This window comes from Lynx rufus, unplaced genomic scaffold (assembly GCF_022079265.1).
Source record: "Lynx rufus isolate CCGP_SWC_20201006 ecotype Redwood Valley unplaced genomic scaffold, mLynRuf1.p SCAF_16, whole genome shotgun sequence".
In the NCBI taxonomy this organism is placed as follows: Eukaryota; Metazoa; Chordata; class Mammalia; order Carnivora; family Felidae; genus Lynx; species Lynx rufus.
In genome coordinates, this window is record NW_025814830.1 from 3202501 (window position 1) to 3226859 (window position 24359).

Below are 24359 nucleotides of genomic sequence, written 5' to 3' on the forward strand. Positions count from 1 at the left end.
CCCTTGAGCCTTTTACATCCAATGATCTTTTTATTCCGGTTTTCTAAATTTAGCAAAATTGCCTTCACTTTTCCTTTTACTCACATTGAACTGCTCTCTTAAACAGTTTGATTTTAAAGCTAAATGACACATTTCATACATTCTCTTTTCTGCATGACCCTCTTTGGTCGTCCACCAGGGCAAGTACGCAGCCCCGCCATACCTCCCCAAAATCTCAAACAGGTCTTGTAAAACCGAAGACATTACTTATAAATACAATGAGCCTTGGGTCTTACAATGAGCCTGGGACCTTTCACATTGACCAAACTGTTTCACATCTCTCAACTGCGAAAAAGCACAAATCTTGAACAGTTTTCACATCTAACTCCGGAACCACGTGGAGTCTGTCAGATTTCCTAACAAGCATGCTGTGGCAATCATGTGAAGAAAGTGGTCACAGAACAGATAGCTTCTGACCTCTGTACATGGCTTACTGGTCAGAGGCTCGCAACCAAGAGCCAGGACCCTTGGCCTGTAGCTGCTCGGGGAGATTCCTCCCCGGCCATAGGGGGAATTGGCTTTGTCCCTTCGCGGGTCAGTAGGGGACTACGGAATCCCTAGTCCTCTCTTTTCATCTGTAAAATTGATCACAAGGGTTGTTATGGGAATGAAGCCAATGTGTCAGCCTTTAAAAGAGTCTGGCTTGCAGGGGCCTGTTGTACTGTTTCTACTCTATCCCTGTTTCACTGTGATGTGAAGGGCAATCACAGGGCTGGCTCATAGTAGGTGCAGGTAACGGAAAACATTATAATTATAGTTGTTTTGGGGACAGCCGCCTTGCATGTGTTGGCTCTAGGGGATGTTTGGGGTGCAGAGTGGGGGCACCTGCTGGTCGGCGGGGGAGGGGGGGCTGCATGTGGGTTGAGGGAAGGAGACAGGATCCCGAGGGGTCAGAAACACGGTTCTGAGACTTTTGCCTTGTCTCTGCAGATGGGCCAGACAAGGTGCAGCTGAGAACCAGTCACATGATCTTAAATGGCATCTTGTCTGCTAAGATCGGCTCCGAAGTGCACATGGAGTGTAACGCCATTTCCCGACCCAGTCCCAAGTACCACTGGACCCACAACGGCTCCCTCGTGAGCCTCTCAGGGGCAAAAATCATCCTCCCAAGTCTGTCCTGGGAGCAGATGGGCAGATACAGATGCATCGTGGAGAACCCCATGACTCAGCTGACCATGTACAGGGAATTTCAGATCCAGGTGCATAGATCAGGTGAGTACAGCAGCCCCCCTCAGGGGCTCATGCCCCACAAATAACTCCCACTTCCGTGCTTTTGCCTCCGTAGTGCCCGTCATCAGAAATGCCATCTCTGCCTTACAATGCCATGCCCACGACGGTTGGGTAAAACCCCCATCCTCTGAGTTCTAAGTCTGAAGCTACCCCCTCTCTGAAGCCCTCAGGGACCTCAGATCAGAGCAAGGGTGAACTCCAGGGAGATATGGCCAGCCAACATTTACTGAGCACCCTACTAGCTATGTGACCCTCACAGTCTCCCTTCAGAGCAAGTGACTGTTGTTAACACCGCCTCCATTGTACAGGTGAGAAAACTGAGCTATGGGAAGTTCAAGTGCTTTATTCAAGGTTCCAGCTCCAATCAGCAGAGGAGGCAGAGTTCAAATTCTGGCAGTCTGACCTTACAGCCTGTGCCCTGTTTTGCTGGACTGCCTTGAAATGAGGCGGGGTGGGGGAGCGGTGGTGGTGTAGGGGAAACAGAGATCTGTTGTGGACGTGGTGTCTGGAACTTGGCTTGGGAATCAATCTGTAAATGGGAAGAGCACCTCTCTGAGCCTCAGCGTGTCCCCATCTGTAGTGTCAAGATAATAAAGGTCCCTGTATGACAGTGCTTCTGGCAGAATTAAATCAGACAGTGCATGAGAAGCAGTCTGGCTCATCCCAGAGAGCGAGCCACAAGCACAACTCAATGTGAGCTGGAGATATTTATTCTGGTCTCTCCACGCCATTTACTAATCACCTGCTATGCGCCAGACATGACTGACAAACGCGCACAATTATGCACTGATTCATAGCTTTCTACTCCGCTGGACCGTGAGCTTTAGGAGGACAGAGCCTGGGAGAACTCTTGGCTCACCATTCGCCTCCAGTGCTAAACATGGTGCCTGGCACGTAGTTGGTGTTCAGTGAATATCTGTGCAATGAGTTAATGACCCTGTGTAACCAGCACCTCTGACCCTGTCACTCTCTACCACCTTGAGTGGGTTTATTCTTTTCCACAGCACTTCCTGCCACCTGCGATGATATTAGACCTCTCTTTGCTTAATTGTCGACTGTCCACTTGCCAGCTGGAATGTTAGCCCCATGAGGGCAGGAAGGGTTTTTGTTGTTGTTGTGCACTGTTGAATCCCTAGCGCCTAGAACGGTGCCTTGTACACAACAAATATTGATAAATTTCTGAAGAACGAATGTGTGAGTGAGTGAAGGGTTGAGTGATGGTGTTCCTAACCCCCATGTATCCTCTCCTCCAGAGCACAGTCATGTTGTGAACAGAGGCTTCTACATCTCAGGAGCCAAAGTGGTGTGGCTCATCGTGATAATAGTCCTTAGCGGCGTCTACCTCTGCGGAATCCTGATCTACATCTTGATCAGCCATTTCTCCACCAGGTGCCTGTTGCCCTGGGTCAAGGGTGGGGTGCTGGCTGGGGACTGGGTCTCAAGAGCACTGCCCTAAGAGGGGGAGGCAGAGCCAGAAGGGAGAAGGGACAGGCCAGGAATTGGTTGTCAGGAGTCATCTGGGGCAGACAGAGAGGTCGAGGACCAGAAGCCAGTAGCAAAGAGGGAGAGCGTAGAGGTGGTCATGCCTCCAAAGACCAATGGGGTTTCACCCAATGACTTCAGCCCATTTCCTTTGTGTTTATGATGTGGATATGGAGGCCCACCTACAGGGGCAGCTGTGAGAACGAGCGGGGTGGGTGCCAAGCATCCAGCATGAGTCTGGTACATGATAGTCACTAGTTAGCAAGTGAAGCTGGGGAAACAGATAGTAAACTATGCAGAGGAGGAGACTGGGCAGAGGGAAGGTTCTGATCTGGGTTCAAATCCCAGCTCTGCCTCCAGCGTGGCCATGGGTAGATCACATTCCCCTCAGGTCCTCTTAGCCCACCTGGAGCATGGGAAGGGGAACGCCTGCCCTGAAGGGTAGGTAATGTGGGGGCTAGAACTTACCTGGGAGGATGAAGCAGTCAGCAGCATTCTCAGTATAGAGTAGACCAGAATTTGTCAACCTCAGCACTATCAATATCTGGAGCCAGGTAATTATTTCAGGTGGGGATGGGGTATATGGCTATCCTGCACACTGTACCATGTTTAGCAACATCGCTGGCCTCTACCCACTTGGTATCTATAGCAATTACCTCCACCACTCTAAGCGTAGACAACCAAAAATGACTCTAGGCATGAGAAAGGCCCCAAGGAGGTGCCTGGGTGGCTCAGTAGGCTAAGCATCCGACTTTGGCTCAGGTCATGGTCTTGCGGTCCGTGAGTTCGAGCCCCGCGTCGGGCTCTGTGCTGACGGCTCGGAGCCCGGAGCCTGCTTCGGATTCTGTGTCTCCCTCTCTCTCTCTGCCCCTCCCCTGCTTGTGCTCTGTCTCTCTCTGCCTCTCTCAAAAAAAAAAAAAAAAAGAGAAAAGAAAAACCTTTATTTTTTTTTCAACGTTTGTTAATTTATTTTTGGGACAGAGAGAGACAGAGCATGAACGGGGGAGGGGCAGAGAGAGAGGGAGACACAGAATCGGAAGCAGGCTCCAGGCTCCGAGCCATCAGCCCAGAGCCTGACGCGGGGCTCGAACTCAGGGACTGCGAGATCGTGACCTGGCCGAAGTCGGACACCTAACCGACTGCGCCACCCAGGCGCCAAGAAAAACCTTTAAAAAAGAAAAGAAAAAAATAAAATAAAAAGAAAGGAAAAAGAAAAGAAAAGAAAAGAAAAGGTCTCAAGGAGAACAAAATTGCCTTGATTGAGAACCACTGAGGCACGATGGAGATGATGGTGATGTTAATGCCGTGGTGACAATGGTTTTGATGGTAATGATGGTGGCAGTGGTGGCCGTGACCACAGTGAAGATGACTGTGGTGGTATCGACCGAGGTGATGATGAAGATTTTAGAAGACACATTCTTTTTTCAAATCATTTACTTTTTCGATATGGAACCTCTCTGTGATCATTACGTGGTCTCTGTATCACGAAGCTTGCAGTTATCGGCCATCAGTGTGACAGCCCATTTGTGCTTTAGTTTGCCATGTGTAAAATGGGTGTAATACTGGCATTGACCTCATAGGGATATCTGTGCTCAGGCTTTTTGATTTTAGCCATTCTAGCCGATGTGATAGGGCATCTCATTGTGATGGATTTTCGTCTCCCTGATGTCCAGTAGCGTTGACCAGCTTTCCTGTACTTGCTGGCCATTTGGATCTCTTGTGAAATATATGGCTGCGTCTTTTCCCCCATTTTAACAGTTAGGTTATTGTGTTATTAACTGGTAATAATTCTTTATATATGCTAGGTTCAAGCCCCTTTTCAGAGATACATATATATTTTTTTTTCTCCCAGTTTATGGCTTGTCTTTTCATTTTCTTAATCATGCCTTTTGATGAACAGAAGTGTTTAATAATATATATATTATATTTCTGTCGGACAGCATTGCTCCAGAAGAAAATTTAGGAGAATATTTATGCATATGCATAGATTTCTTATAGGACATTCAAAATAGTAAGCATTATGTATATATTTACATATATATATGCTTACTATTATGTATATATATTACTTACTATTACTACTTACTATTACTTACTATTATGTATATATATTACTTACTTACTATTACTATTAGCATATATATAATGCTTACTATTATATATATATATATACACACACATAATGCTTACTATTATGTATATATATTACTTACTATTACTTACTATTATATATATATATTACTTACTTACTATTACTACTTACTATTACTTACTATTATGTATATATATTACTTACTTACTATTACTATTAGCATATATATAATGCTTACTATTATATATATATATACACACACATAATGCTTACTATTATGTATATATATTACTTACTATTACTTACTATTATATATATATTACTTACTTACTATTACTACTTACTATTACTTACTATTATGTATATATATTACTTGCTTACTATTACTATTAGCATATATATAATGCTTACTATTATATATATATATACACACACATAATGCTTACTATTATGTATATATATTACTTACTATTATATATATATATTACTTACTATTACTACTTACTATTACTTACTATTATGTATATATATTACTTACTATTACTGTTAGCATATATAATGCTTACTATTTTATATATATATATACACACACACACACATAATGCTTACTTACTATTATGTATATATATATATTACTTACTATTACTTACTACTTACTACTACTTACTATTATATATATATATATTACTTACTATTAGCATATATATAATGCTTACTATTATATACACACACACACACACACACATAATGCTTACTATTTTGCATGTCCTATAAGAAATCTATGCACATGCATAAATATACTCCTAAATTTTCTTCTGGAGCAATGCTGTCCAATAGAAATATAATGCAAAGCAAACACGTAATTTCAAAATTCTAGTAGCTATAATAAAAAAAACTAAAAAGAAACTGCCATGAAAAAATGCTCAACATCACTCTTCATCAGAGAAATACAAATGAAATTACTTTTAATAATAGTCTAAAGGAACCAATATATCCAAAGAATTATCATTCCAACAGGTAATCAATATGAAAAATTGTTAATGGGATCTTTTATCTTTTTTTTTTTTTTGCATACTAAGTGTAGCACCTCTCCAGAGCCATGTGCGGCTAGTGGTTACCATATTGGGCAGCACAATAATAAAATATTTATAGTTTTCACTTTTACTTTTAGGTTTACGATTCATTTCAGACTAATTTTTTGCATGTGATGTGAAAAAGGGGTCAAGTTTCATTGTTTCTAAACCTTGACCTACTTGTTCTCCCACTACTTGTTGAAAAGTCCCTCCTCTCCCAACTGAACTGACTTGGTGCTGTTCAACTGACCATATACACACACTCTGTTTACGGACTTGATTCCGTTCTACACCACAGTGTCTTGATTACTCTAGCTTTATAGTAAAGTCTGATTCCTCCAACCGTGTTCTTCCTTCACTAGATTGTTTTGCTATTCTAGGTCCCTTGCCTTTCTATATAAATTTCTCACCATGAGCTTACAGGTAGGCTTCTCATCCCTATTTCACAGAGTAGGAAACTGAGGCACAGAAAGGCAGGGATTGGTCTGTCGCTTACTTGGTAAGGCACAGCATATGACTTTGCACTTGAAATACTCTGTTTACAAAGCTTGTGTTCTTTCTCTCGTACTCACAGCTCATCATCTGGAGGGCTTCTAAGTCTACAGGAATTGGCCCCTGACTTTTTCTTTGCCCTTCAGGGGCCAAGATCTCTCAAGCCAGGGCGGGGTCTCAGCAGTCTCTCATTTGTGAATCCTGATCTCTGAGTACTCAATACTAGGGGCCACCTGTTCCTGTGGGCAGCAAGTCTCTGTCTGGTGAAAGTTGAGTGTTGCGTAATGGAGCTCTTCTTCCTCCCGTAAGGAGGGGGTGGCGGCATCTGGGGGAAGGCTGCCTGCCCAGGCTTCAATCAGGAGACCCTGCGTGAAGGAAGAGAAAAGGGAGTCAGAACCAAACAGTGGGGGATAGAGTGAGGCAGAGAATACCCAGGAGAGAAGTCCATAAATTCCTTCATCCATTCATCTCACATACATTTTTGTGGAATTCCCTCCATTCATACCTTCCTCAAGTATTTAATATATAGCACTTTATTTGATGCTTGTGAATCTCATTAATTTGCCACAACAACCCCATAAGGAAGATATTATTACTGTCCTCATTTTATCGATACGAAAACTGAGGGTGAACCAAGAAAACAGCGTGCTCAAAGTCCCCGGTGAAACCAGGATCCAGCCCAAGTCCTTTCTGACCCCAAAGCCTGGTGTCCTACTGAGGCCCCCTGTGTACGAGGCCCTGAGCTGGGTGCTGCATATACTGTAATGAGTAGAAGAGATGTAGGCACTGACCTCTTGCAGCTGACACTTTAATCGAGGGAGGAGGCAAGAAGCAAGTTAAACAAGTAAGTATCTAATGGTGAATTATGATATAATGGACAGGAACTGGGTAAGAGAGAGAGAGAATTGCAAAGCCTCAATTTGAGCCAGCACCTGTCCTTAGGGAGCTCACAGTTTCATGGACGGACAGTCAAAGAAATTATGTCCCTATGACATAGGCAGAAAAATAGCCCCCCAAAGATGCCCACACCCTAATCCCCTAGGACCTATGAATGTGTTACCTTACATGGAAAAAGGGATTTTAAGGATGAAGTTAGATTAGGGATATTGAGATGGGGAGTTTGCCCTGGATTATTGGGGTGTGACCAATGTAATCACAGGGGTCTTTATCTTTACAATTCAAAGGAGGCAGAGAGGGACTTGAAGATGTTATACTCATGGCCTTGAAGACAGAGACCTGGGTCACGAACGAAGGGATACAGACGCTTCTGGAAAAAGCAAGAAAATGCCTTTCTCCCCTGGAGCCTCCAGAAGGAACTCAGTCCTGCCTGCCAATGCCTTGGTTTTAACCCAGTGAAAACTTGTGGACTTGGATTTGTGACCTCTGGAACTGTAAGATGATAAATGTATGCTGTTGGAAGCCACTAAATGTGTGCCGGTTCATGACAGCAGCATGCTGTCCCCGCCCTTGATGCTCTGCTGCTCCCCGCCCTTGATGAGAGAACACTTCAACGGAACGATTCCTGTTTTTGTTGATTGTTCAGAGTAAGAGTTACACACACACACACACACACACACACACACAACCACCTCCTGACGCCGTTGTTACCAAGGCCTCTGCTTAGTGAAAGCCACATGGGCCCCTTTCAGTCCCCGCCTTTCTGGACTTTGCAACAACAGAAAGGTCATCCAACTGCTTGTCTTCCCTAAACAAAAGCGCTTCTTTTCTGGACTGCAAGGTGTCCATCAGCGGTCTCTTTGCTGCTTGCTTTGCATTTCCCTGACCCCTAAGTATTAGAGGGGCCCCGGATACCTCCAGCCCATTCTCTCCCTTGAACCGTAGACTTTGATCCAGTGGTGTACTTGAAATCCCCGTTCCCTCGTCCAAAACTCACACAGAACATATTCAAACGGAACTTCTCCTTTACTCCCCCAAATCTCTTCCTCCTACAACCTTCTCAAGCACGATGATTGGTGCCTCTGTTCTTCTGGCTGCCCACAGGAAAAATCTAGAAGTCATCCCGGACCCCCTCTGTCACTCATACCCCACCCTCAATCCATTAGCAAACTCCATTTAGCCTTAACCTCAGACTTCATCTGGAATGCAATCAAGCCCCACCCTCATGACATCTTGGTTCCAGCCACCATCATTTCCAGCCGGGAATGTTCCTCTAGCCTCCTTTTTAACTTCCCTGCCACACACAGTCTCTTTCACACTTAGTGGCCAGAGGGATCTGTGAACATGAAACCTGGATTGTGTCCTTCTTCTGCTTCAACGCCTCCAGACGCCCACAGTGGACTATGTGTGCAGACATGATTTACAAACACCCTGACTTCTTCAAACTCATGTCCCATTTCTTGGCACTTGCCTCTCTCTGTCTAATTACACAGACTTCCTGCTGGTCCTCCATTCACTGGTCTGCCTCCCATTTCTGAGCATTTGCACCTGCTGTTTCTTCTGCCCAGCATGCTCTTTGATCACAATAGATCGCAAACTCTTGAACCTCCTTCATGTCTTTGCTTAATCATCTCTAACACAAACCACAGGCCAAACCTATGGAATGGGAGAGAATATTTGCAAATCATATATCTGAAAATACCCAGGATATTATCCAGGATATATAAAGAACTCCTACAATTCAATAACAAAAAACCCCAAATAATTCAGTTTTTTAAATGGGTAAAAAAAAAAAAAACACCTTGAATTAGACATTTCTCCAAAGAAGATATACAATGGCTAACAAGCCTATGCAAAGACACTCACCATTGCTAATCATTAGAGAGATGCAAATCAAAAGTATAGTGAGCTATCATCTCACATCCATGAGGAGTGAGATGATGCCCACTATAGCAAGCAAAAAAAAAAATGAAAAATAAAAAATAGCAAGTGTTGGCAAGGATATGGAAAAAATGAGCCCTTGTGCACTGTTGCTGGGAAAGAAAAATGGTGTAGCCACTGTGGAAGACAGTATGGCGGTTTCTCAAAATTTAAAATGGAAACTCCCATGACCCAGCAATTCCACTTGGGAGTGTCTATCCCCCCAAATTGAAAGCAGGATCTCAAAAAGATATTTGCATGCCCATGTACATTGCAGCATTATTCACAATAGCTGGGGGTGGAAGCAAACTTAGTATCCATCTGCAGAAGAATGGATAAAGAAAATGTGCTATATACATTATTATATACAACAGGATATTATTCAGTCCTTGGAAAGAAGGACATCCTGTTACAGGCTACAACATGGATAAACCTTGAGCACATTATGCTAAGTGAAATAAGCCAGTCACAAAAATACAAAAACTGCATGATTCCACTTCTGTGATGTATCTACGAAAGCCATCAAACCTACAGAAGCAGAAAGCAGAATGGTGGTTTCAAGGGGCAGGAGTGTCAGGGGAAGTGGGTACTCGCTGTCCGATGGACACATACAGAGTTTGTTTTGCAAGACGAAAATGTTCTAGAAATGTGTTGCACAACTATTCATTTAAAAATGGCTAAGATGGTAAAGTTACCACAAAAAAATAAAGCACAGAAAAAACACAAGCCATCTCCCCAGCACCCCTGGTCTCTGTGCCCTCCACTTTCCCCCAAGTACACGTCTGCCTTTCACATTGTAGTCACTTATTTGTTGTTTGATTGGTTGTTTATTTGGTTTGGTTGTATCCCTCTGTCTAGACTGATACTTCACGGAGCCCAAGATGAACAATTTTTTTTCAGAGATGAATCCCTGTCACTTGGGAGGGGCTCAATAGCACTTCCCAAATGAATTAGTAAATAAAAGATACATGGTACTCTGCTCAAAAACCTCCAAAGACTTCCAGTCTGACTATAAATGAATGAAAAGCATGACATTTACATCAGAGCGTGAAGGCTGAACAGGAATGAAGAAGTGGAAATGGGAAGGAAGAGCATTTGAGGAGAGAATAACAGTCCATGTAAACACCAGAGGCACAAATACCCTTGTTCAGAGGAGTCCAGTGTGGATGGAGTGGAAAGTAAGAGTGACTTTCTGAGCCAACTAGAGCCTAAGGCAGAAGAAAATACATGTGCTTATATATGTGTGTGTGTGTGTGTTTGTGTTTCTAACAGTTTTTCACCCACATTAAAATAATTAAAATATTATTGCAAACTTGAAGAATGCATGTAATAAAACATTATTTTCAGTTTAAAGATTTTATTTATACCCGAACCAGAATTTATGATAATTTTGCTTTCCTGGTTTTACTGGAAGCAAACGTAGAGAGGACATTTTCAAAATCAACGTCTCTGCTCCTTTCATTTTCAATTGAGAATACTGCCATGTTTGACAATTTCTCTGGGTTCAGTTATGATCTTAGATAATTTTTTAATTTTTCTTTTGAAGAGAGAGAGTGCATGAGCAGGGGAGAGGGGCAGAGGGAGAAAGAGAGAATCCCAAGCTGGCCCATGCCACCAGTACAGAGTCCAACATGGGGCTCAATCTCTTAAATAAAGTTTTATTGGAACGCAGCTGTGCTCATTCATTTGCATATGGTCTATGGCTGTTTTCACTCTACAACAGCAGAGATGAGTGGTTACAACAGACTGTAAAGTGTGCAAAGCCAAAAGTATCTATCTGGCCCTTGATAGAAAAAGTTGCCAGCCTCTGCTTTAGACAATGGGGGCAAACAGGTGTTTAAATGCAGAGGAACTGGATAATGGTGGCTTTTGGATGACTGCTTGGTATAGGACAAGGAAGGTGAGAGGCAAGGAGATGAGGAGGTCCAGGAAAAAGATTCTGAATCCTTGGCAATGATGGGGGTCAAGATAGAGAGAAGGGGTGAAGCTAGCTGTCCTTAAGAGGAAAAATGGACAAGATGTGGTGAATTTGGGGCTGTAGGAAAGACAAGGAGGAGAGACAGAAGGTGACTCCTGCATGCCTGACAGGAAAGAAAGAGGAGGGAGTGGTTGTGCTGTCCCAAAGATGGGGAATCCCCAAGGAGGAGGAGGAGGAGATAAGGAGAGGAACTTTGGCCACGCTCAGTAGAGCAATTCTAAATGCCATCCTGGGATAGGTATCCTATCCTGGGATAGGATGCTTGATGGCAAGATGCCCAGGTCACTCACCTGAGACACTGGCCTCGTGACAACGTTTGCACTCTCCATGCCTGTATTCTTGGTGCCCACTGAAGGCTTTGTCACTTTCTTCCTGTGGGATCTCACTCTGAAAGAAGAGACCAGAAAGCCTTTCAGTCTGGCCAGCTCAGCATGCTGTGGGCAGACTGACCCCCTCCTCCATTCTCTCTTAAGGGGCTGGAAGGGTGATGGAGGTGGGAGAGTGGTGATCCCATTCTAGAGACCCTAGTGTTGAGAATGCAGGCCTTCCTATCCTGGACAATGGGGACAGAGCTCTTTTTTTTTTTTATTTTTTTCTTAATCTTTATTTATTTTTGAGAGAGAGACAGAGTGTGAGCAGGGGAGGAGCAGAGAGAGAGGGAGACACAGAATCTGAAGCAGGCTCCAGGCTCCCAGCTGTCAGCACAGAGCCCGACACGGGGCTCAAACCCACGGACCACGAGATGGTGACCTGAGCCGAAGTCAGATGCTTAACCAGCTGAGCCACCCAGGTGCCCCAAGAGTTCCGTGACAGACTCACCCAGGTGCCATCGACCTCCTTCCTGCCCTTGCTTCAGATTCTTCACCCACCCAGGTCCCTCCATCCTGTGCTCGCCTGCCCTTCCTGCCCAGGGCTATCCCTCCCTCCCCAAGGTCAATGCTCACAGGATAATGATGATGCAGAGAACCAGGAAGATCAGAGCCGTTGCACCTGCTCCCCCGACTGCCCCCAGCAGCCTTTCTGATAAAGGCCATGTTTTTCCTGCACACAGATTGAATTATTGGTGATTCCTCTCCAAGGACTCGGTATCTTCTCCCACTTCCTGTGGGACCCTAGATTTTTCCAGCCCCCCTGCCAGCCTCAAAACACAGGGACCTGGGGCTGGGGGAGGGGATTAGGACCAGGTGAGTGAGGCACACAGGGGCTGGATTGCAGCCTGTATTTATTTAAAATGCAGTTACTTTGTCCATTGAGATATTTATTTTATGTTCGTGTATATTTTTTAAAAAATACTGTGTTGCAGTATTACTTCCATTACTGAGGTTTTTTGGCTTCTCCTTAAATTAAAAAAATTAATGTTTATTTTTGAGGGGGGGAGGGGCAAAGAGAGAGGGAGACACAGAGTTCGAAGCGGGCTCCAGGCTCTGAGCTGTCAGCACAGAGTCTGACACAAGGCTCAAACCCAGGGACCGTGAGATCATGACCTGAGCCCAAGTCAGACACTTAACTGACTGAGCTACACAGGCACCTTGGCTTCTCCTTAAAGTTTGGGCACATGGTGGCCTCCTTCCTGCCCCACAAATCAAGGACCTTGTGTTCTCAGACACACCTGTGCAGGCCCCAGCCCCTCTCCTCCAAGACCCACCCCTTTCCCCTGGCTTCCCCTCTCAGCCTTCACCCCACCCTACAGCTGGGGTCTGGCTGGAAGAGGACAGTGATACTGAAGGTAGCAGGGAAAATCCAGGCCTCACAGGGGAGCACAGACCAGAGCTGAGATCCCCTTTAAGGGCCAGGGGGCGCAGCTGGGGAGCCCCGGGGTTGGGGGGGGCAGGTGCTGTTGTTCTCCTCCAGCCACCCCCACAGATGCACTCACTCTGCAGCAAGAGGCTCAGGGAGACGTGCTGGGAGCCCACTGCATTCTGAGCTCGGCACGTATATTCCCCTTCATCTCTCTCCTGTACCCGAGGCAGCTCCAGCACCCCCGGGTTCGGGCTGCACAGGGTCAGGTGCCCCTGGGCCCAGCTTAGCCTGGCAGGGGGGTTGCTGTTGACGACACAGACCAGGCGCAAGGACTGGCTCTCCAGGACTGAAAGAGATGAGCCATTCTCCAGGGCTGTGGGTGCTGGAGAAAAAGAGACTGAGGGTCAGAGAGACAAAAAGAGAGAAAGCAGAAGGATATGAAAAGAGACCGGAGGAGGGGACGGGGAACAGAGGTCAATTGAAGTGCAGGAAAAGGCACACTTTCTCCCCTTGATGGTGGGAATGTGCACTTGTCCACCCTCCATGCAGGACAACTTGGCCGCATTTCTCAACTTGGAAAGAACATAAAAGCTACATTTTGCTTTTAGGAACTTACCCCACAGACATACGTACACTTTGCTGTGAAAGGTGACACAAGTTTACTTACTCATCATAGCATTTTGGGTAATACAGTAAAATGAACGCCGTGATGTTCCGTTAGTGGAAGGCGCACGCAGAAGCAGAACCCGCCCACGTGAAGGAACACTGCGCAGTCACAGAGCAGAAGGAGGACAGTCTGTGTTACTGACGGCAAAGGGCCCCTTAGATCCTTAGCAAACACACTGAGACTCAGAGCAGCCTCTGGACATGAGGCACTTTCCGGGAGGGAACTGGACATCTGAGGCCGACTTTGCTGGGCGTTATGAATACGTGTCCGTGTGAATAGATTAGCTGTTCAAAAGCACTCAGATAAACGGTTGGCAGGAAAATAAAAGGTGAGGGCGTCCGGAGGTGCATAAGGGGCAGTTCTGCCGGGCGAGTGTCGCCCTGTTCTTGCTCTCCTGATAACAGGGGGGAGGGCAGAAGTGGGGGAGGGAGGGGCCGAAGGGGACAGCTGCTCACAGGGCCATGGGGGCCGGGGAGGGGGAGGGCCCCTGGGGGACCCACAAGAGGGACCCGGCCCTGCCCTTGCTCCCTGCACCCTAGTAGAGCCCCTATCCTACCTGTGCCGTTTTCTTGGAAGACAGTGACGGTCAAGTTCCGCGGAGAATCTGGGACAGAAAGACATGACAGATTGGCGTCAACGGAGAGGGCTGGTGGACATTGGCCCTCAGTCCCCACGGGAGCTGGAGAAATGGGAAGAGGGTGGAGATCCTCCCGACCCCCTCCCAGCCCACATGCCAGGACCCGACACCCAAGGTCCCAGGCCCTGACCCCCCCAGCCAACTGCCCTCAGGACCCCATCAGGGATCCGGTGGCCCTGGCCCGGTTCTCACAGGACACGTTGAGGTGAATGGTCCTCATTGTGGTCACTCCGGTCCCAGGCAAGGTCACCTGACAGGTGAGGTCGGTGCCGTGGTCCTGGAGCCGTGGGGTGAGGGTGAGCACAGAGGAGAGGTGGGTCTTGGGGCCCAGGGCGGTGAGGGCTGCTGACGTCCAGGAGAAGATGGGGGGCGTGCCCCACGCACAGGCCCAGGGCACAGAGCAGGTCAGGTTACTGGGGCGTCCAGACTCCAGGGTCCCCGAGATAAGGATGTCAGGTGTCTGGGTCAGGGCTGGGGGGAGATGGGGAGACACGGGGATCAGGAGGAGGGTCCGAGGTGCAGCCTTGAGAGAAGCCTCAGGCTTTGGTCCAGCCCCTGCCTCTGAGCCCCAGCATGCATTACCCCCAGCCCCTCCCGGGTTGTCCTGGGACCCCCAACCTTCCCCTGTGGCCTCTCCCACAATCTGCTCCTTACCTGTCACACGCACGGAGAGCTGGTCCCGTGTGTAAGTATATCTCACAGAAGGCCCCCTCTCCACCCTAAAGACGTATGTCCCCGAGTCCCCTCTCCGTACATCTCTGATGTCCAGGGAGCAGTCGTAGTCCTGGGGGTTTCCGAAGAGGCGGAATCGGCCCTGGGACTCCTGCCACACTTTTCCATCTGGGTTGTTTGTGGCCACTAGAACATCCTGTTGTACACCGGCCCCTTTCCGGAACCAGTAGCCGAGAGCTGGGGTAGACTCAGACCAGCCTTCCCGGGGATAGAAGCATCTGCAAGACACTCGCACACACAGGCCCTCCTGCCCCTTTGCGTCCTGCACTTGCAGCCAGTAATGCCCCTGTGGCCCCCTCTCGGCCCCCCTCTGGCCCTCGGCCCCCTCCGTCCCCCAGAGCAGGGCCAACAGCAGCAGAAGCATGTCTGGGCTTGGAGGCGCCAGGTCCCCGGGGAGCCTGTTTCTCCAGGTTTGTCTCTCAGAAGCTAAGAGCTGCAAGACTGAGAGGAGGCCCCGACAGGAAGTTGACAGTGATGTCAGAACAGTGGCCCTCGTCAGAGAAGGAACCTCGCACGCAGACGCTGTCAGGGCCGGGACAGCCCTTGGGAATCAGCCATCCACCACCACATCTCCACTGCTGGGGACCCTGGGCCTAGAGGCCAGAGAGGGTGAGAGCCTCGCCCAAATGCACACCTTGTGCAGGGCTCGAGCCCCATCTCCCGCCTTCCTGCCAATGCCCCTCCCCTTCTGGGGTCATTTTTTTGCAAAGTGAAAAAGGGTTCCTTTGGGCCAGACCACCTGAATCACAGGCTGTACATGTCTGTGGAACTCATGTGGGGACATAGGGACCTGAGAGATGGGGGAGGCCGGGGGTGGAGGTGTGAGGAGGTCAACTGTCCTCCCTCCCTTGGAATCCACATGGTAGGCCTCCCCTCCCTGCTCATGAGACCACACACTAGCCCCAGGCACTGCCCCTGGAGTCACTTTCCAGCAAGGAAACAGTAGGTGTCGGTACCCAGAGCTCCCTGTGGCAGGGGACACACAGGCAGAGAGAGGTGCTGTTCATAGGAAGGTTGGAGGTTGGAGGTCGTGTCGTAGGAAGACTGGGCACAGGGGACACTCAAGCAGGGGAGACGAAGATTCCAAGGACATTGAGGGGAGACTGACACAAAGGACACATGGGAAACTGAAGCTGTGGCTGTACACAGGGTTGGTATGGGGGGAAGGGCAGAGGAAAAGGGACCAATTTTGAAAGGGGTAGAAACTTCCCCCTTTGTTGCGGCTGTCTGGGTGCCAGGACGATTTCTTCACCGCTGGTATCTCACCCTTTTTTCTATTGCTCCAGAAGGTGGCGGGGTCTGCCAACCTCTAGGGCTTTGCCCGTGAGGGCTCTGGTCCCAGGAGTCAGGTGTGCAGGAGACAGGGAGTGAGGAATGCCAGCTGGGTGTCATCCACTCTCCAGGTGGGGATGATTTGGTGAGAGAAGAGACGTGCACCTGAATTCACAGAAGGTTATGTTTAACTGTGTGGCTGGGGGCTGGGAGGAGGTTCTGGTGCCTCCTTCCACCTATGTTGGTTCTCTTGACACATTTGGGTGGGGGGAACATAAGATACAAAGAAGAGGCTCCAACAAGAACAACTCAGTGATTCATCACAAAATAGAAACAGAGCATTTCAGGCACCGTGGACCATCCCTTCGATCCCCATCCCTATTGCACGCCCCACTCCTCCCAAAGGAGTCCCTAGACTCACTTTAATGCTGATTGTTCCCTTGCTTTTTTCTTCATGGTTTCATCACCCGAGCATGCTGCTTGTACTATGTAGTACTACGCTCATGTTTTTCTTAAGACTGTGTGTGCACAGAGAACATTAGTCTGTTTTCTTCCATGCAACTTCATGAATCTGCCCCTCCCACGTTACCCCTGCCCTGAATCCTTACCCATAACCAGGGGCACAGTCAGCACTGGGGTCACCGAGAAGGGAAGGGGCAGGATTTCGGCATGCATAGGCACCCCTGCACCATCATAATTCCTGCAATGCTGCCACGTGTCACCCTGCAGCCCCATCCCCCTGTGCTGAACCACACACAGCAGGGTCAATTGCAGCCTCTCTATAGTCAGAAGGGTTGGGCCATGTCCAATCTGTTTCCCATGGTCCCCAGTTTGCAAAGAAAAGCAGAAGAATGAGGGGCGCCTGGGTGGCTCAGTCGGTTAAGTGTCCAACTTCGGCTCAGGTCATGATCTCGCGTTTTGTGAGTTCGAGCCCCGCGTCGGGCTCTGTGCTGACAGCTCAGAGCCTGGAGCCTGCTTTGGATTCTGTGTCTCCCTCTTTCTCTGCCCCTCCCCCGTTCGTGCTCTGTCTCTCTCACTCTGTCAAAAATAAATAAACATTAAAAAAAATTAAAAAAAAAAGAAAAGCAGAAGAATGAGAAGGAGAGATATGGGGAAACCACAGAGAATCTAGCTGTGTGCAAAGGAGGAACTTATAACCCACAGGCCATCAGAGCTAGGAGGCCTTCTAGCCCCACTTCTCTGATTTTCAGAAGAAGACACTGAGGTCCAGAGTGGGCAAATGAATTGCACAATTCATATATGGGTGCCCTGTCTCATACACCACTGTCTACACAGGGAACTACTTAACCAATCTTTGTCAGACCAGAATTCATTGAGCTGGGAGATGGGTAGTTTATGTTAATCTGAGAGGGAAGAATTATCAACTTTTCCCATGAGATGGAGAGAAAATTTCATTCATTCATTCACTCATTCATTCAACAACCATTTACCTTATGCCTTCAGGTTTCCAGTAAAGGGGTGAATATGAGAGATGTAGCTCTTGTCTTTGAGGGGAGTAGCATCTGGCTGGGAGACAGATTCCTGACAATTCCAATGTCACAGGGTAGGTGGCTGGGATGGGGGAGGTGAAGTCTAGGGATGGCTGAGGGGGATGGGTGGGGGGGACGGCGGGGGCTCTTGCCCTTCTGAACTGCAAAGTGGGTCCTCAGAGACAAGTTGACATGGTAGGGACTCTCAGGCAATCTCAAGGGATGTGAATTTCACAGGTGATCTTGGTACCCTGAGAATTCCTGGACTCTCAGGTATTGTGTTCTCAATCCTACTCAGTCTCCTAATGTGCTGGAAATCCTCCTCCAGCTACCAACTTTTGCGCTCTGTTTGTGACCAACATCACCTCTGCCCCAGCAGAGGAGGGCCACCACCCACAGGGGGGCGCTATCTCCAAACAGGACTTACCTGGCTGGGGGTGGGGGGTGGGCCCTGGGAAAGGGTGGTGGTGCTGTCCGTGGTTCTGAATCAGAGGGGAGTGCTGGCTTTGGGCATGTCCACAGCTCTGTGGAGGGGCCTGATCACACAGAACAGGGATCCTAGGTCTGGAGTCAGTATACTCAGCATGTCAGATGTGCTGGAGAGGGCTTAGGTCTACCTGGAAGGGAAACTCCAGGGGAAGGGAACTCCCTCAGGGGAAGGGAAGGTGTCAGTCTCTCCTCCTTATCCTTCTATCCACCCTCAGAAATGTCCTATGGACAATGCCAGGCTGTTGCCACTAGTTCAAGAGCAGGGAAAGTGAAGGTTCTGTGTTGCCCTTTTACATATCCGGTTCCATTTCATTTTCTGAACATCTCTGACAGAGAGGGGTAATCCCCTCATCACATAGAGCAGGCAGCCAAAACTCAAGACAAATGGGCAGCTGTAGGAACTAGCTTCCAAAGACCACCCCAAACAACCCTGCCCTTCCTTATGCAAACATGGAGCTCCTCTCATTATGAGATAAAGTTGTTATTATTATCTCCTCCTCTTGAATCAAGGTCAGGTCCATGACTACTTTGATTAATAGAATGTGGAGGACAAGATGTTCTAAGACTCATACAGCTCAGATATTAAGAAGGCTTGGTAGCTTCTGCTCCTGCCTCGCAGAGTCCTGGGCGTCTGTGTAAGCAACCCAGGGGACTCTGATGGAGAGAGAGGCTACATAGAGGAACCCTGAGCCTCAGACATCCAGGCCCAGCCCTGGCCACCATCACAACATAACTGCCCAGAAGAGCCCAGAGCAAGACAAGGGGTGAAACTGTCCAGCTGGGCTCTGACCAATTTACAGCACTGTGAGACAAAATACAATGATTGTTCAGGCTACTGAGTTGTAGGGTGGCTTGATGTGCAGCAACAGGTAACTGAAACACTAGCTTGCACAAATCATAGCTAATAGGTAAAAGGTAACGTTCTGGAGGTTTACAGGCTTGATGAATTTTTCTACATACTGTATTTCTTTAAAAATGTTTAAAAAATGTTTCTTTACTTATTTTGAGAGAGCAAGAGAGAGCAAGTGGAGGAGGAGTGGGGGGGTGGTGGTGGTGGAGAGAATCTCAAGCAGGGTCTGTGCTGTCAGAGCAGAGCCCAATACAGGGCTCAAACCCATGGACTGTGAGATCATGGCCTGAGCCGACATCATGAGTCAGAGACTTAACTGAGCCACCCAGGCACCCCTTGTACCTACTGTATTTAAAGGATGGCTCTTAAATGGGGATCTAAAGCCTTCAGCGAAGATGCCTGTGGAGCTTTGCCAGGCTGGGACTACATTTCCCAGAATCCCCTTCCACGTTTGCATCCGGGTTAAAGCTGGCTACAGGAGAAGAGAGAAGTTGAAGCAGCCATGGGGCTCCGAGGGTCGGTGGAGGAGCAGGAACTATTGCAGCTCTCACACCCTATGGCTGCTCTGGTGGCTCACCTTTGTTGGCTTGACATTCCAGCTGCTCAATTGCTGGGAGCGAAGAAGGTGTTGGAGGAAAGTGGCTGAATTTCCGGGAGCAAGAGCCATTGAGCCCTGGTACATCGATTGGTCCACCAATCCAGGGGGACACAGGTGGCCCAGAGAGAAGCTCACAGTGACATGCAAAAGATCCAGGAAAACAGTGTGCCTGTTTCTCTCCTTCTAAGACATTGTCCCAGGATCTCTTTAACCTGACAACTAGGGCCATTTGCCTATTCACAGGAGCCCCATCTTCCCTGAGCAAAGGACAGGATATGGCCAACGGTCTCAGTAGTCAGAATGACCAATGCCCAGTTTTGTGTGTGTGTGTGTGTGTGTGTGTGTGTGTGTGTGTCTATGCTGATTAAATGCCCAGATTAAACATTATTTCCGGGTGTGACTGTGGGTATGTTTCCAGATGAGATTAGCGTTTGAATCGGTTGACTTGGTTGACTCAGTAAAGTAGATAACCCCTTCCGGCTGCCAGTGGGCATCATCCAAGGTCTGAAAAGAACAAAAAGCAGAGGAAGAGCAGACTCATTCCCTTCGTGAGCTGCGACATTGGTGTTTTCCTGCAGCACTGGGATCTGCAGCATAAGTTCCCCCTGGTTCTCAGGCTTTGGGACTCAGACTGGAATTACACCTCTGGCTTTCCTGGGTCCCCAGCTTTCAGGTGGCAGATTGTGGGTCCCCTCAGCTTCCATTATTGAACCAGTTCTTCATAGTAAATCTCTGTTTGGTTCTATTCCTCTGGGGAACCCTGTCTAATACAGTCAAAAGGGGGACAAACAGATGAAAGCAAGACCTCATGGGCCATATTTCCTACTTTCTCATTACTTCCATGAGAAATAGAAGCCACTGAAAGTGGAAAGCTAGAGAATCAGAGAGTGAAACACCCAGATTTGTGTTTTCAGGTGTTCTCTCCAGCTGCCCTGGGGGAGGGGGCGGGTTGGAGGGGCATCTGGAGTGGACTCAACAGTCTGGGGCCGCTGACCATCCAGTATTTCTGTTGACAAAGACTCCTGTCACTAAATGCAGCATGGCCCTCTTGCACAGTTGTGACCCCTAAGAATGCTGGGCTTTACTCTGCCCATAGTGTGTGATAAGTAAATGCTTGTGGAATGCAGACCATGAAAAGTACAAATTTAGGGGGGAAAGGTGACAAATGTGGTATACAATGGGAACCAAGTTTTGAGTTAAAAACTGTATAGTATTAACAAGATGACAAAGGCTAGTCCCTGCATCAGGGGGCTGAGACTGGGTGGGACAGGAAGGAACAGGGAAGGGAGAGGAGGTGCATAGATGGGGGTAGGGGCAGGTAGAACACAAAGGAGCAGTCACAGGGTGTGTGGGCCAGGTGTTTCCAGGAAGAAGCTGACCATGATGTCCCCATATCTGTCCCTCTGGACTCCAGATCCACACCTTAGTCCCATCTCAAGAAGGGCGGAGACTCGGTCAGGCCTCTCAGCTCTGCTCCCTGGGGGCCCCCACACCTGCAGGGACAACATGGCTCTCAGATCAGAGAGTCACCCCTTTAATTCTAACTACAGGTGGGGTGGGACAGCTCAGCCCCACCTGGAACTCAGGGACTTCCTGGAGACTTCCCTGGAGAGGGATAGGCCCGCTCACCTTGTGTAGTAGATCCAGGTGAGGCCATAGGTGAAGAGGAAGCCAGCCCCCAAGAGGGCCCCTCTGAGCAGGGTGAGGACCAGGGGCATGAGCCCTCCTACTCCTCAGTCACACAGTTGCCGGAAGAGGGGCTTTCTGGGGAAGTGGGGTGGGGGAGTGGGGTGGGCAGGGGATGAAGTTCTGGCCCTAGGCCCTTCCACATCCTAAACACCTGGCCAGGCTGTCCACCCCCAGAATCTGTGTTGCAACTCACTTTGCACAGAGAGGCTGAAGGAAATGTTTTGGGAGCCCAGCGGGTGCTAAGCCTGGCAGGTGAATTCTCCTTCATCTCCAGCCCCTACGTGGGGCAGCTCCAGGACATCAGGTGCTTAGGGTTGGGGGGGGTGCGGCTTGTTAGGGCTTTTCCTTCCTGGGACCAGCTCAGCATGGCAGGGGGTTGCTATTGGACCAAGATCCAGTGGGGGGGTGAACAGGGATGGTGGAGCTGAGAGGTGTGCCTCTCCCACTTCCCAAACAGACACAGAGGGTGCACGACTATTTGACCCAAGCCCATGTATAGACTCCAGGAGTCTAGAGTGGCTGAAAGATCCTGGAGGGAGAGAGGCTTAGCTGAGACTAGAAGGAGGAGAGGAACTGGTCATATTAACATATGGAGGAAGGTACCTCAGGTAGAGGAGTGACAAGCAAAGGCACTGAGCCTTTTATCCCCTGGAAAAAGATGTTTCCTACTGAATCAATTCCTTTATGGACACATGGCTATGAGCCTGGTAGATGAAAGGAAATGCAAATATCTCTGGGACCTGCTAGAGAGGACAGGGAAGTTTCTGCACCTGATAAGCTGAGGAAGTCACCCTGAGGTGCATGGGAGCCACCAGAGGGCTCTGAGCGGGGAAGGGGCAGGGTAGGCTATGGGGGTAGGGAAACCTTTCTGGGCCTGTTCTATGTGGGACACAGACTTGACGGGAGACACCAGAGACCAGGAGGCTGGGCAGGAGGAAGGAGCAATGGTCAAGGCCATATGCGTGAAGGGGAGGAGGCAGGACAAAGAGGGGATGAGGAAGGGAGCAATTTGGGACATTTTCTGGAGATAAAGCTTACAGGACCCATTGATTCATGGGGGTGGGAGAGAAAAGGAGGCGTGTGGAGTTAGTCAGGAGTCCTGACCCAGGTAACTGGGGGGGATGGAGACCCGTGTCCCCAATTTCTGCACTTCAATGTCATATTTGGACCCTGCACCAAAGCCGTTAGAGAGACCCAGACTCCACCCTCATTTCCCACCCTAGACTCTTCTGGCTCCTGGCCCACTCACCTTCCTACAGCATGGATTATAGCAGCACTACCAGCAGCAGAAACATCTCTTGAACCATAAATGCCAGGCACTGTCTTGGGACAGTCTGGTCACCACGGTCTCAGTATGGGAAAAGTGGTTGAAACACACACACACACAAGAGGAAGCCAGTGGATAGGAAAAGGATAGTAATTGTATGCATTAGTGCAACTTCAGACCCCCAGTCGCCAGAGATGAAGAGGTTCTTGGTCCTACTCTGCAGGACTCAATGAAGTCTGAAGAAAGCAAAAGACCTCCAAAAGTCATACTGGCTGATGTATCTTTCATACTTGGAAAGCTTCATAGAAAATCGGTATGACTTCTGCCATTCAGAACTTGCCAGTGAATTTTTATCCCCTGGACAAAGATGTTTCCTACTGAATCAATTCCTTTATGGACACATGGCTATTTGGGGGTTTTGTTTCTTCTTGAGACCGTTTCGGTAAATGAAATGTTTCTTATAATTTTTACACGTCATCTGAATTTTAAAATGAAATAGCATATATTTGAGTGAAACATCCCCTTATATTGTTCTTAAAGCAAAAGACATTGAAGCAAAACATACACGGAGAAAACAGTTCAGTTTATAAAGATAAGCTTGATCAATTTTCGTACGATGATGACATTCCTGGAATAACCACCTAGATCAAGAAACCCCACCAGCACTCATTCTCAGTTACTCCCCTCTAAAAAAGTAACCATCCTATAAGTAACTTCTATCATCATTGATTAGTTTTCTGTTTTTGACTTCGATGTAGTTGGGATCTTAGTGTCTGGCTTCTTGTGCTTAATATTTTATTGTGAGAGTTACCCACACAACAGCTATCCATTCATTCTCACTGCTGAAAGAGTTTCATTGTGTGCATATGCCATACGCTATACAATAGGATATTTGGGTTGTTTCTAGTCTGGAACAATTAGGAAGAGTGCTCATACAAACATGGCTTTGATGTGAATATGCACTTTTGTTTGGCGTATTTTTTAGAGTGGGATTTCTCAGTAATAATCGAGAGGGTCTGGGTCTCCAGGCCCCTGGGTTACTGGACCTCTGAGGCTCCAGGACCCCGAGCCTAAAGACTACTGAGTCTCAGGGGTCTGGGCCTTTGGATCCCTCAGTCTCAGAAGTCGGGGTCAAGCCCTCTCTCACCGGCTTGCCATCCCGGAGCTCCACCTCCTGGTGAAGGGAAGTGTGTACTACCCGGTTCGCTGGCCGGGACCTCAATCTCACCCACTACCCAGAGCCAGGCACACGTCCACTAACCACCCCCCACTCCCCCAACCACTAACAGCTGAGGCACGCGCAGAGACCTCAGCTCACACATACTGCTACCTCTCCCTATCCGACACGCTCATGCGCACCAATACCACCCGCACGTGCACGCGTGGATCCACTCCGAGCCCCGACCCTCGGACTTCCTGCCCTGCGCATGCGTCACCTCCACCTTTCGCACTCTTGAGCCGCCGCAGCACTCCCATCCTCAATTCCCAGCTGCAACGCCACCCTCAAAGGGTAGAAATCAATGCTCCACAGTGTCTTTAAAAGCCTGTAATAATCCCACGAAAACAGATAATCCGAATACAGCTACTTCGCCTTTTAAGTGTCCGGCACGGTGACGGTGACAACGCACTGCGACAGAAATTCTTTCTCTCTCTTTCTCTCACCGTCATAGAAACCCTCCCTCTCTCTCTCTCTCTTTCTCTCTCTCTCTCTCTCAGCTCTGCCGC

At 48.4% G+C, this 24359-nt stretch overlaps 2 protein-coding genes across 2 annotated transcripts in view; one reads left to right on the forward strand and one right to left on the reverse strand.

The window, feature by feature from the left end:
* Positions 1–9031, forward strand: part of CEACAM18 (CEA cell adhesion molecule 18) — a 13922-nt gene extending 4891 nt beyond the window's left edge. Inside the window, exons 4-6 of the mRNA XM_047077541.1 lie at positions 970–1251; positions 2523–2658; positions 7593–9031. Coding sequence (XP_046933497.1) covers positions 970–1251; positions 2523–2658; positions 7593–7611 — 437 coding nt within the window. The 3' untranslated portion in view covers positions 7612–9031. The remainder of the gene's footprint in view (positions 1–969; positions 1252–2522; positions 2659–7592) is intronic.
* LOC124510857 (sialic acid-binding Ig-like lectin 8) lies at positions 5783–15618 on the reverse strand. Its single transcript, XM_047077533.1, has 7 exons — positions 14902–15618; positions 14440–14718; positions 14167–14214; positions 13077–13325; positions 12148–12244; positions 11494–11590; positions 5783–6773 (listed from the first exon to the last, which is right to left on the reverse strand). The coding sequence occupies exons 1-7, from the start codon at positions 15341–15343 to the stop codon at positions 6597–6599; spliced, it is 1389 nt and encodes a 462-aa protein (XP_046933489.1). The 5' UTR covers positions 15344–15618; the 3' UTR covers positions 5783–6596.
* Positions 15619–24359: the final 8741 nt, after the last annotated feature.

Bases quoted from the DNA above. Each gene is read 5' to 3' on its own strand.
- LOC124510857 (XM_047077533.1), bottom strand. From the start codon at position 15,343: ATGCTTCTGCTGCTGTTGGCCCTGCTCTGGGGGACGGAGGGGGCCGAG. The intron at 13,326-14,166 runs GTAGGATAGGGG...CTTTTTCTCCAG, and splicing joins CTTCCAAGAAAACGGCACAG to CACCCACAGCCCTGGAGAAT. The intron at 12,245-13,076 runs GTGAGTGCATCT...ATCTGTGTGCAG, and splicing joins CCTGAGCCTCTTGCTGCAGA to GAAAAACATGGCCTTTATCA.